This window comes from Panthera leo, chromosome C2 (assembly GCF_018350215.1).
Source record: "Panthera leo isolate Ple1 chromosome C2, P.leo_Ple1_pat1.1, whole genome shotgun sequence".
Taxonomy (NCBI): domain Eukaryota; kingdom Metazoa; phylum Chordata; class Mammalia; order Carnivora; family Felidae; genus Panthera; species Panthera leo.
In genome coordinates, this window is record NC_056687.1 from 59,424,118 (window position 1) to 59,436,602 (window position 12,485).

The 12,485-nt window shown below is 37.0% G+C and overlaps 1 protein-coding gene across 4 annotated transcripts in view; it reads right to left on the reverse strand.

The window, feature by feature from the left end:
* CFAP44 (cilia and flagella associated protein 44) overlaps positions 1 to 12,485 on the reverse strand; it is a 151,116-nt gene that overhangs the window by 13,262 nt on the left and 125,369 nt on the right. For 2 of the 4 annotated variants that reach the window (XM_042954859.1, XM_042954860.1), the window contains exons 27-29: positions 10,874 to 11,077; positions 10,441 to 10,636; positions 65 to 175 (exon numbers count right to left, since the gene is read on the reverse strand). In XM_042954859.1, the coding sequence (XP_042810793.1) occupies positions 65 to 175; positions 10,441 to 10,636; positions 10,874 to 11,077 (511 nt within the window). Of the gene's footprint in view, positions 1 to 64; positions 176 to 10,440; positions 10,637 to 10,873; positions 11,078 to 12,485 lie in introns of those variants that run through there. The other 2 variants (XR_006207062.1, XM_042954861.1) reach the window with 2 other exon arrangements.

A 12,485-nucleotide genomic window follows, 5' to 3' on the forward strand; every position in this document is an offset into this window, starting at 1 on the left:
CCCCCTTGGTATGGTCAATCCATCTCCACATTTCACAGAGAACACATGGCTTTTTCCAACTTACTTGTTGGGCAAATAGAATCATCAAAAACCTCATCATCAGATCCAGACTCATCTTCATCACTCTCTAGGCTGGATTCTTCTTCACTTGATTCATCACTATCTTCTTCTTCATCTAAATTGAGAGGAAGGCATTGTTAATAAGCAGAGAAGTTCCTGTGTTAAGCTAAATCCCAGATTTTAAAAAAAAGTATTTTTTCCAATGAGTTGGACATTAGGAAAATAACAGAGAAATCAGGCACTTAGTCAATATGTTTGGAAGAGTTTAAAATGGTTAAAGACAATCCTATCCAAAGCAATCTACAGATTCAGTGCAATGCCTATCAAAACACCAATAGCATTTTTCACAGAATTAGAATGAATAATCCCAAAATTTGTATGGAATCACAAAAGACCTTGGATAGCCAAAACAATCTTAAAAGCACAAAACCGGAGGTATCACAATCCCAGGTTTCAAGATATGCTACTAAGTTATAATAATCAAAACAGCATGGCACTGGCAGAAAAATAGACACCTAGATCAAGAGAACAAAATACAGAGCCCAGAAATAACCCACGTTTATATGATCAATCTGTGACCAAGGAGAGAAGAACAGACAATGGGGAAAACAGTCTGTTCAACAAATGGTGCTGGGAAAACTGGACAGATATATGCAAAAGAATGAAACTAGAGCACTTTCTTTGGGGGGGGGGCGGGGGGGGCACTTTCTTATACCATACACAAAAATGAACTTAAAATGGATTAGAGACCTAAATGTGAGACCTAAAACTATAAAACTACTAGAAGAAAATATAGGAGGTAATTTCTTTGACACTGGCAAAAAACCCCCATCTTTCTAGATATTCCTCCTAAAGCAAGAGAAACAAAAGCAAAAATAAACTATTGGAACTACACCAAAATAAAAATCTTTTGCACAGTGAAGAAAACCATCAACAAAACAAAAAGATAACACGGTGAATGGGAAAAGATATTGCAAATGATATAAACAATGAGTTAACATCCAAAATATATAAGGAACTTCTATGACACCAAAAAAAAAAAAAAAAAAAAAAAAAAAAACCAAATAATTTGATTAAGAAACAGGTAGAGAACCTGAATAGGTATTTTTCCAAAGAAGACATACAGATGGCCAACAGACACACATGAAAAGATGCTCAACATCACTCATATTTCAGGGAAATGCAAATCAAAACCACAATGAGGTATCACCTTACACTGGTCAGAATGGCTAGAATCAAAAAGACAAGAAATACCAAGTGTTGGTGAGGATGCAGGGGAAAAGGAACCCTCTTGCACTGTTGGTGGGAATGCAAATTGGTGCAGCCACTGTGGAAAACAGTATGGAGACTCCTCAAAAAATTAAAAATAGAGCTACCATATGATCCAGTAATTCCACTATTGGGTATTTACTCAAAGGAAATGAGGGGCGCCTGGGTGGCGCAGTCGGTTAAGCGTCCGACTTCAGCCAGGTCACGATCTCGCGGTCTGTGAGTTTGAGCCCCGCGTCAGGCTCTGGGCTGATGGCTCGGAGCCTGGAGCCTGTTTCCGATTCTGTGTCTCCCTCTCTCTCTGCCCCTCCCCCGTTCATGCTCTGTCTCTCTCTGTCCCAAAAATAAATAAAAAACGTTGAAAAAAAAATTAAAAAAAAAAAAAAAAAAGGAAATGAAAACACTAGTTCAAAAAGATATATGCACCCTTACATTTATTGCAGCATTATTTACAATAACCAAGATATGGAAGCAACCCAAGTGTCCATCAATACACACATATATACACAATGGAATATTACTCAGCCATAAAAGAGAGGTGAGCTCTTGCTACTTGCAACAACATGGATGGAACTAGAAGGCATAATGCTAAGTGAAGTAAGTCAGAGAAAGAGAAATACCATGTGATTTCACTTATAAATGGAATTTAAAAAACAAAAACAAATGAACTAAGAAAAAAAAAGCAGGAGCAGAGCCATAAATAGAGAAAACAAACTGATGGTTGCCAGAGGGATGGGTGAATGGGAGTAGAAAGTATAGGCTTTCCAGTTATGGATGATAAGTCATGAGACGAAAGGTACAGCATTGGGAATATTGTCAGTGGTACTGTACTAGTGTTGTCTGGTGACAGATGGTAGCTACACTTGTGGCAAGCAGAGTATAACATAGAGTCACTATGTTGTACACTTGAAACTAATGTAATATTGTTTGTCAAGTATACTTCAATCAAAAATTATTTTTATTTAAAAAAAATTTTTTTTAATCTTTATTTATTTTTGAGACAGAGAGAGACACAGCATGAGCAGGAAAGGGGCAGAGAGAGAGGGAGACACAGAATGTGAAGCAGGCTCCAGGCTCTGAGCTGTCAGCACAGAGCCCGACGCGGGGCTGGGACTCACGGACCGTGAGATCATGACCTGAGCCGAAGTCGGACGCTTAACCGACTGAGCCCCCCAGGTGCCCCAAAAATTATTTTTAAATAAATAAAATTCTACAAAATAAAATAACCAATTAAAAACACACAAAAAATAAATAAATGGTTGAGGATGCAGAGACCATAAGCTCAAATGCCTGCAGAGTGTTGTGCAATTAATTTCAATGCATTGAGTCAAAGAGGGTTGAGACCAAGCTGCCAAACTGCTTATGCTGTGACGCACCTAACACACCCTTGGTTTTATAGGTCCACAATTACTAAATCAGAGTGCCTTGAAAAGAATATTTTCATAACTTCCCTGAAATAATGCTATTTATAATCTTTATTTAACCTACTTAGTGTGAATATTTGTCTTGCTGCAAAAATATTAAGGTGTTTGATTTTAGAGATCCTGCACTAACCCCTGTTGGGGGTGTTAGTTGACAAAGACTCTCTTCTTTGACCAAACTTGAGTCAGGTTCCTCTGAGTCCTCTCTCTGACAAGTAGTGGACCATAGGTTTGGCTATTGACCCATTTGTCCAGTTTTAGCAAGAATCCTGCAGCATCAATTTAGTAAAATCCCCACACTCTTGATATTTGATCAGATTCCTCCTTATTCCTTACTTTCACTATCTTTTTACTCTGGCCAGGCTTCAGTAAGAATCCTGTTAGGTCAGTCTTGCAAAGAATTACCCTACCTCTTAGTAATTTTCCACCCACTGACTCCCAACCTGTTCCTTGGCTATAACTCTCCACTTGTCCTTGTTATATTCAAAGCTGTGCTGATCTCTCTCCCCTATTATAAAATCCCACTGGGGGCACCTGGGTGGCTCAGTGGTTTGAGCATTCAACTCTGGCTCAGGTCATGAGCTCATGGTTTGTGGGTTCACGCCCACATTGGTCTCACTGCTATCAGCACAGAGCCCACTTCTAATCCTCTGTCCCTTCTCTGTCTCCCCCCACTTATGCTCTCTCTCAAAAATAAATTTTAAAAATAAAATAAAATCCCCTTGTAGTAGTGACCCTGAATAAAGTCTGCTTTATTGTTCTTTAACAAGTGCCATGAATCATTTTTTCTTTAACAGTGCCATATACAAAGTTTTTATAAAATATAAAAAAATATAAATACTAAAGCTCATCTGCCCCCAAGAGTTTTAGATAAGCGATTGTAGATTCCCACTCTATGCTGTTTTCTTTTTAAACACTTTGAGGCGATTTATGAGCTATAGATCACCAATTGGCAATTTCTATTTTATGGAACATCAAGTTAGAAATAAGACATGCACCTCATACTCTCTAGAAGATTTCTTGAATTTATTATCTCCTTAAAATTATTTTAGGTGGTCTGTATCATTTTATGAAATAAATCAGCAGAGTTTAAAATTAGACTAAAATTCTTTTCATAGATTTCAATTTTGAGGAAGATGAATTAGGTCTATTTTTTTCCTATTCCTCCTGCAAAATACAGCTAAAACTTGGACATTATATGCAAAATAAACAGAAGATTCTGAAAAATGGAAAGAAGGCAGACTAAATATGAACCTCAGGACCTGAGAAACAACACTGTGGTGAATTTTTTGGGTCTTCTTTTCCTCTTATATTTCAGACTTAGAAATGAATAAATTAGTGGCCTGGAAATACCAGTAGATACAGCTATAAAAAGGCCCAACAAGAGCCTGCTCTCTCTAGCCAAACAGCCAAGAAAGAGGAAGCCTAACAAGACAAATTTTTTAGATAATACTCTAAATAAACACCACAGGAAAAAAAAATTGTGGTCCCACTCCCACCCCCATAAGTGAAGGTGAAGTGGGGAAACTAGACATTCACCCTTGCAAGGCTGCAGTCAGGTACCCCACATTCCCACCACCCAGGATGGTATCAGAGAAGACCAAGCAGGGAACCGGGATATTTGTTCCTGCTGGCTGGTAACCAGCCATGCTTTCAACCCCCACCAAGATGTCTGTGGAGACCACACGGGCACCCTGTATTTCTACTTTCACCTGGCAACAATAAGACTCACTTCCTCCTCCCACACAGGCCACATTAGAAGAAACCTAATGGAGGAGGAGGAGGAGAGGAGGGGGAGGAGGAAGAAGAGGAAGGAGAAGGAGGGGAAGAATAAGAAGAGGAAGGAGAAGCAGAAGAAGCAGAAGCAGCAGAAGAAGAAGAAGTAGAAGTAGTAGTAGAAGAAGAAGAAGAAGAAGAAGAAGAAGAAGAAGAAGAAGAAGAAGAGGAGGAGGAGAAGGAGGAGGAGGAGGAGGAAGAAGAACCCTAGTTGAGAGTCAGGACTTTCACAATTGCCCACAGGTACCAAGGCCATCCCCACTATGTTGTCAGTAGAGACTACATGGAGAATCAGAACTCCAGAACAAAGAGATCCTCCTTCCCTTGAGTCACAGTGAAGGCTGAGTACCTCCACCTGGCAATAAGGAATATACACATACCCTTTCTCTGTCAGAGCAGTGTTAGAGAAAGCCAAATAAAACAGAGGAATTAAGTAAGATACAAAGTCTCCTAATATAATATGAAAGTTTCCAGGTTTCAATTGAAAGTTACTAATCATACCAAGAACCAGGAAGATCTCCATCTGAATGGGAAAAGACAATGGATAAATGTCAACATTAAGACGACAGAAATGTTAGAATTAATTGACAAAATATTTAAAATAGCCATAATGAAATTCTTCAATGACCAATAATGAACACACTTTAAGCAAATAAAAAAATACAAAGCCTGTTCAAAGAAATAAAAAGTATCAGGAAATAAATGATACAAAGAAGAATTAAATGGAAATTTTAGAACTGAAAATACAATAACAAGAACAGAAACTTAGTGAATGGGCTCAACAGCAGAATGGAGGGAGACACAGAAAAGCATCTGTAAACCTGAAGAGAGAACAATGGAAATTAGCCAGTTTGAAAAACAGAAAGAAGAGTAAAACAACAACAACAACAACAACAACAACAAAACAACAACAAAAAAAACAAATCCCAAGCCTCAGAGCCTCAGGGACCTATGGGACTATAACGAAGTGTCAAACAGTCATGCCATGAGTCCCAAAAGGAGTAAAGAAAGAGGGGGTTCTCAAAAGCACTTGAAGAAACAATGACTAGAAACTTCTCAAATTTGGCAAAACATAAGCCTACAGATAAAAGGAGTGAAGCCCCATCAGTATGAACCCAAAGAATCTACTCCAAGGCACCTCATGGCCAATCTTCTGGAAACTAAAGACAAAAAATCTTGAAGGCAGTGAGGGAAAAGTGATTCTTCACCTATAAGTGATGAACAATTTGAATATCAGGGGATTTCTCATCAGAAACCATGGAGGCCAGAAGGAAGTAGCACAATATTTTTCAAATGCAGAAAGAAAAAAAAAGTAAACCTAAAATCCTATACCCAGGGAAAATGTCTTTCTGAAATAGAGGAAATCAAGACACTTTCAGATTAAGGGGGGAAAAAATTGCCACTAGTATACCTACCCCAAAAGAGCAGATAAAGGAAATTCTCTAAACAGAAGGAAAATTCTTTTTTTTAAAGGAACTTGGAACATCAAGGAAGAATAAATATGATAAGCAAAACTATAGGTAAATATAATAGGCTTCCCTCCTCCGTTTGGGGGATTTAAAGGCAGATGAGGATTCTATACATGACTTAAACTGGTAAAATGATGACACTGGTGGTCTGGGATAAATTATGTATATATAATGCAATTTATAAATCAATCACTAAAGATGTTGCACAATGAGATACACTCAAAACACTAGAGAAAATTAAAATGGAATTCTAAAAAATGTTCAAGTAGCCCATAGGAGGACAGGAAAATGTAGAAGATAGAAAACAGAGAGAATAAAAAAAAAAAAAAAAAATTAAACGACAGACTTAAGCCCTAACACATCAAATGTAAATGGTTTAAGTATACCAATTAAAAGACAAAGAGTGGGTGAAAAACGTTAACTATATGCTATCTGCTGGAAATTCACTTCTAATAATATAGTCAAATTGAAAGTAAAAGAAAAGATATATCATGCAAATATTAACCAAAGCCAAGCAAGAGTGGCTATATTAACATGAGATAAAGTAGACTTCAGAGCAAAAAAAAATTACTCTAGACAGAGAAAGACCTTATATAATGATAAAAGTGTCCATCTACCAAGAAGACATAGCAATCCTAAATGTGTATGCATAAAAATAACAGCGCTACAAAATATGAAGCAAAAACTGACAGAAATGAAAAGAGAAATAGATAAATCCATGATTATATTTGGAGACTTCAACACCGCCTCTCTCAGCATTTGATTAGAACTCTACAGAAAATCAGACTACAGAAGTTGGTTAATAGCATCATTAACCAATAGGATCTAATTGACAGTAATAGAAGACTTAACCCAAAACAGCAGAATATACATTCTTTTCAAGTACCCACACCAAGACAGACCATATGTTAGACCATTAAACAAACTTCAACAACTATAAAAGAACTGAAATCATGCATAATGTGTTCTCTGACCACAATGGAATCAAACTAGGAATCACAAACAGAAAGATAACAGGAAAATCTCAAAACACTTGGACCCAAACAACATACTTCTATATAATCCATGGGACCTAGAGGAAAGATCAATGCAAATTTTAAAACTGCATTAACATGAATGAAAATGAAAAAAAAACTTACCAAAATGTGTGGAAAACAGCTAAAGCAGTGTTGAGGGAAATTATAGCACTAAATTAGAAAAGAGAAAAAGTCTTAAATCAATAATTCACACTTTGAAACCTAAAAAACAGAAGTGCAGAATAAATCCAAAGCAAGCAGAAGGAAGGTAATAGTAAAGATAAGAGCAGAAATCAATAAAATTGAAAGCAGAAAAATAGAAAAAAAAATCACTTCAGCAAAGAGCTGGTTTGTTCTCAAAAAGATCAATAAAATTGAGAAACCTCTAGCAAGTCTAAAAAAATAGGGAAATAAGAAAAAAAGCTACCAATATCAAGAATGCAACAGGTGATATTACTACAGACATTACTAATGACCTTGCAGACATTAAAAAAGATAACAGAAATACAACGAACATCCCTACACACATAAATTTGGCAACTTGGATGAGACAGACCACTTTCATACATACAAAAATACAAATTACCACATTTGAAAAGTTCTAGAACTATTAAAAACATCGACTCTGTAATTTTAAAACTACCCTAAAGAAATCTATAGGCCCAAATAGTTTCTCTGGAGAACACTGCCAAACATTTACATGATTAACACCATACACATTATCTTCTAGAAAATCAAAGAGAAGACCTCCTGATTCATATTTTGAAGCTAATATTATCCTGATACTAAAACCAGACAAAGACAGTACAAAAAGGAGAAACAAAGCAAGCTACAGACCAATGATCCACAGGAATATTTAGACATAAAATTTCTTTTTGTTTTTGGGGGGTTTAGGTATTTTTGCTGTGCGTGTGTGTGTGTGTGTGTGTGTGTGTGTGTGTGTGTGTTTTAAGTAAGTTCCACACCCAACGTGGGGCTTACATCACAACTCCAAGAGCAAGAGTTGCATGCTCTATTGCCTGAGCTAGCCAGGCGCCCCTAGACACAACATTTTTAAATAAAATATTAGCAAATAGAATTCAACAATATATAAAAAGAATTATGTAACATAGGGAGAGGATATTTCAAGGGTGTAAGTCTGATTCAATAATCAGTAATCAGCCAGTATAACCCACCATATTCACAGGCTAAAGAAAAAAAAATCACATAATCATCAACCAATGCAGTAAAACATCTGAAAAAAATCAACACTCATTCATAATGAAAACTAGGAACAGAGGGGAACTTCCTCAACTTGATAGAGTATCTATGAAATACCTACAGGTAGCATACTTAATGGTGAAAGATTGAATGTTGTCCGCCTCAGATTAGGAATAAGGCAAGGATGTCAGCTCTTGGCACTCTATTTCAATATAATACTGGATGTTCTAATCAGTGCAATGAGACAATAAAAGAAAATGGGCATAAAGATCAGAAAGAAAGAAATAAAACTGAACATATTTGCAGATGAAATTATTGTCTACATAGAAAATCCCAAGGAATCTATCAAAAACTCCTAGACTAAGTGATGTCACAAGTTAGGTGATCAATATCTACAAAGCAACTGTATTTCTATATGCCAGTGTGAACATGTGACACCAAGATTAAAAATAAAACAGCATTGGGGCGCCTGGGTGGCTCAGTCGTTAAGCGTCCAGCCGGCTCATGTCATGATCTCAGGGTCCGTGATTTCGAGCCCCACGTCGGGCTCTGTGCTGACTGCTCAGAGCCTGGAGCCTGTTTCAGATTCTGTGTCTCCCTCTGTCTCTGACCCTCCCCCGTTCATGTTCTGTCTCTCTCTGTCTCAAAAATAAATAAATGTTAAAAATAAATAAATAGGGGCGCCTGGGTGGCTCAGTCGGTTAAGCGGCCGACTTCGGCTCAGGTCATGATCTCGCGGTCCGTGAGTTCAAGCCCCGCATCGGGCTCTGTGCTGACAGCTCAGAGCCTGGAGCCTGTTTCAGATTCTGTGTCTCCCTCTCGCTGACCCTCCCCTGTTCGTGCTCTGTCTCTCTCTGTCTCAAAAATAAATAAAACATTAAAAAAAAAATTAAAAAAAAATTAAATAAAAATAAATAAATAAATAAATAAAAATAAAACAGCATTATAAAATTGTACTAATGTGTATTATTAGTATGCCACTTATTTCACTTTCTAGGATTTTGTATGAGATTTTAATAAAATATTTCTACTGCTAAAAAAATTAAATAGCACTTAAAATCACTTTTAAAAAAGGAAATACTTAGGTATAAATCTAACAGAACATGAACCTGAATTTTATGTTGAAAATGATGCAATGCTGATGAGAGAAATCAAAGCTCTAAATACACACTGTGCTCATTCACTGGATGATTCAATGTAGTAAGGATGCAGGTTCTCTCCAAACTGATATAAAGGTTTAATACAATTGCTGTCAAAATTCCACCAAGATTTTTTGTAGATATAAAAAAATATTCTAACATATGGGAAGTTACGGGAAGTAGAATAGCTAAAATAATATTGAAGAAGATGAATAAAATGGAAGGAATTAGTCTACCTGACTTCAGAACTCAATGGCCTCTGTAATTAAGACTGTAGTATTGGTGAAGAGGAGACAAATTGATCAACAGAGCCAAACACGCAGAAATAGATCCACACAAATACACCCAAGTGATTTTTGACAAAGATCAAAATCAATTCAATGGGAGAAAGCTTTTCCAACAAATGGTGCTAGAGCAATTGGACATTCACAGTAGGCAAAAAAAGACCTTGGCCTAAGTCTCACGCCTTATATAAAAATTAAGCCCAAATGGATCACAGACTTTAATGTAAAACTATAAAAATTTTAGAAATAGGAGAGAATCCTTGGGACCCAGGGCTAGGCCATGAATTCCTAGACTTTGACACCAAAACAAGATCCAAAAAAAAAGAAAAATTGATAAATTGGACCTCAACAAAAAATAAAACTTTTGTTCTGTCAAAGACCCTGTTGAGGGAATGAAAAGAACAAGCTGCAGACTGGAAAAAAATATCTGCAAAGCATCTGACACAGGACTAGTATCCAGACCATAACAAAGAACTCCTAAACCTCAAGAATACAAAAGCAAAAATCCTATTCAAACATGGGCAAAAGACATGAAGAGATATTTTATCAAAGATGACAATCAATTGGGAAATGAGAAGATGTGCTTGTTAAATGAAACTACCCTAAAGCTGCCTTGGACCAGATACACACACACAAGTTAACTCCAGATGGTTAGAGACCTATAGGTTTATAATCTCTTCTTCAACCTCAGAGCACCTCTGTCTATGTTGTAGTGAATAAAAGGTGAGAAATATGTCCTTAGCTACTTCTCCATTTCATGCTAACGAGAAAAAAGATAAGATCATATGTTAGAAAGAAATTCAAACCGGCATCTCCTTCAACCTCCTTTTTCTTCACCCGCTTAATCCTCTTCTTCAGGACTTTCATGAGAAAATTAGTAAATTTATTGTTTTCTCCAAGAGCTGCTTGGAAACCAGCATAGAGTGCTTTTTCTTGGTCCTGGAGCTTGGTGATTTCATTCTTTTTCTCTTCCATCTCTTTAAGAGTTTCATTTATTTTCCACTAAATGAACAAAAACAGAACAAGTGATAGAGTATTTCTGATAAACCAGGCTCAGAGAACAAGGTATATTACAATGTAAGGTTACAATTCACAAACATTTGGAGGGAGAAAAGACAAGAGAGGAGGATTAGAACAATGGAGGGAATTAAGCTGAGAAGATGAAGAAGGAAAAGAAGAATCAAATCCCCTCCATAACTAAAGGATACAGCCAGCCAGCACTCTCCTGTCTGTTCATACTTGCATATCCTGTTCTTCTTTGTCTAATGAATTAACACGCTCTTGAAGTATGTTCTCCTGTTTTTCAAAATTCTTGAGGAGAAGCATTTCTTGAAATAATGTGACATGGTGAAGGTCAGATAATTTCATCTGAATATCTAGTTTCAGTTTCTGGTGCCTCAGAAGACGAAGCTCTGCATCAAAGGTGACAATCAGTTCTTTGATCTGAGGTGGAAAAAGATTTGAGGGTATATGAAAAGTTAAGACCAGGTAACTATTTTTAAAACTACCTAAAAATACCAGTTTGTTTAGGTAAAAGCATTTTCTCATTATACCGTTATTATGGAGAAATAATTATATGGGCTCATGTGGCATGTATGTGTAAGTCTTACAAATCAACTTAAGTGGTAGGGATTCTGTAACTATAGTCCTTCCAGCTGTTTCTTTACCATTGATTAAGCCATTAATTGAGAATGCCCTTCTTTCTGTACTGTATGGTTTAAATCGGAGACTATGAGCTCCTTGTGCATAGTGTTTATATCTGCCTCCACTTTACCCGACAGTATCTCTACAGTGCCTCTCATACAGGAAGCACTAAATATTTCCCTCAACTTCTTATTCTGAAAATTTTCAAACATTTTAAAGGTGATTTAATTTTATAGAGTTGGGCTGAGAACAAAGTACTCCCCAAGCCCTGGTCTAAACCTTATCCCACGGCCATCCCAATGATTTTAAATGCTTGGTTTTCCTGATTTTGGCACAGTTTCCTCCTCACCCCATCCCAAAGGAGAGGAAGACATCAAGAGAGAGTCCCAAGGTCTGGTTCTCCTGAGGAAACTAGTACCATAGGTAGAAGACAAACCATTCCATGTTTTTCATCAGTCTGTGAATCATGGGGAACCTCAACAGTCAAAAACCTGTAATGAGTGAGGGCCCAGCACATGGCTGAAAAAAAATTAAGAGATTGTAGTTTGGGAACAGTGAAACTACTGCTAGAGAATTTGAGAGCTTAAAAAAAAAAGGAGGAGTACCTGGGTGGCTCAGTCAGTTGGGTGTCTGACTTCGGCTCATGTCATGATCTCCCAGTTCGTGAGTTCAAGCCCTGTGTTGGGCTCTGTGCTGACAGCTCAGAGCCTGGACCCTGCTTCAGATTCTGTGTCTCCCTCTCTCTGTGCCCCTTCCCTACTTGTGCTCTCTCTCAGAAAGAATAAATGAATAAACTTAAAAAAAAAAAAAAGAAGAAACCTTTTAATTATCTATGGTTGTAGACTAAGTGGGCTCCTCTTTAATGTTTGTTCAACAAATTTGAATTATTTTGATATTTATTTCAAGGCAGGACTGTATTTATTTTAGTGTAACACCATTCTGGAACTGTACCACTTAAGTTCGTGAGGTTCACACTTGTTTTGCTGTCACTTGTCTGATAGTCTATAAGCTTAATTAGGATAGAGAATATGTCTGGCTAGAGTACTGTTACATCCCTACTACCTAACTACCACTACTCCTGCGCAAAGAATGTCCAATGCATATGTTAATACCATTAATACATTAGCTACAATGAAATCAATCAAACTCTTTATTGAATATCTACCATAGGTCTGGCATTTCCTTGACACTGTAGGCAAATCAAAAG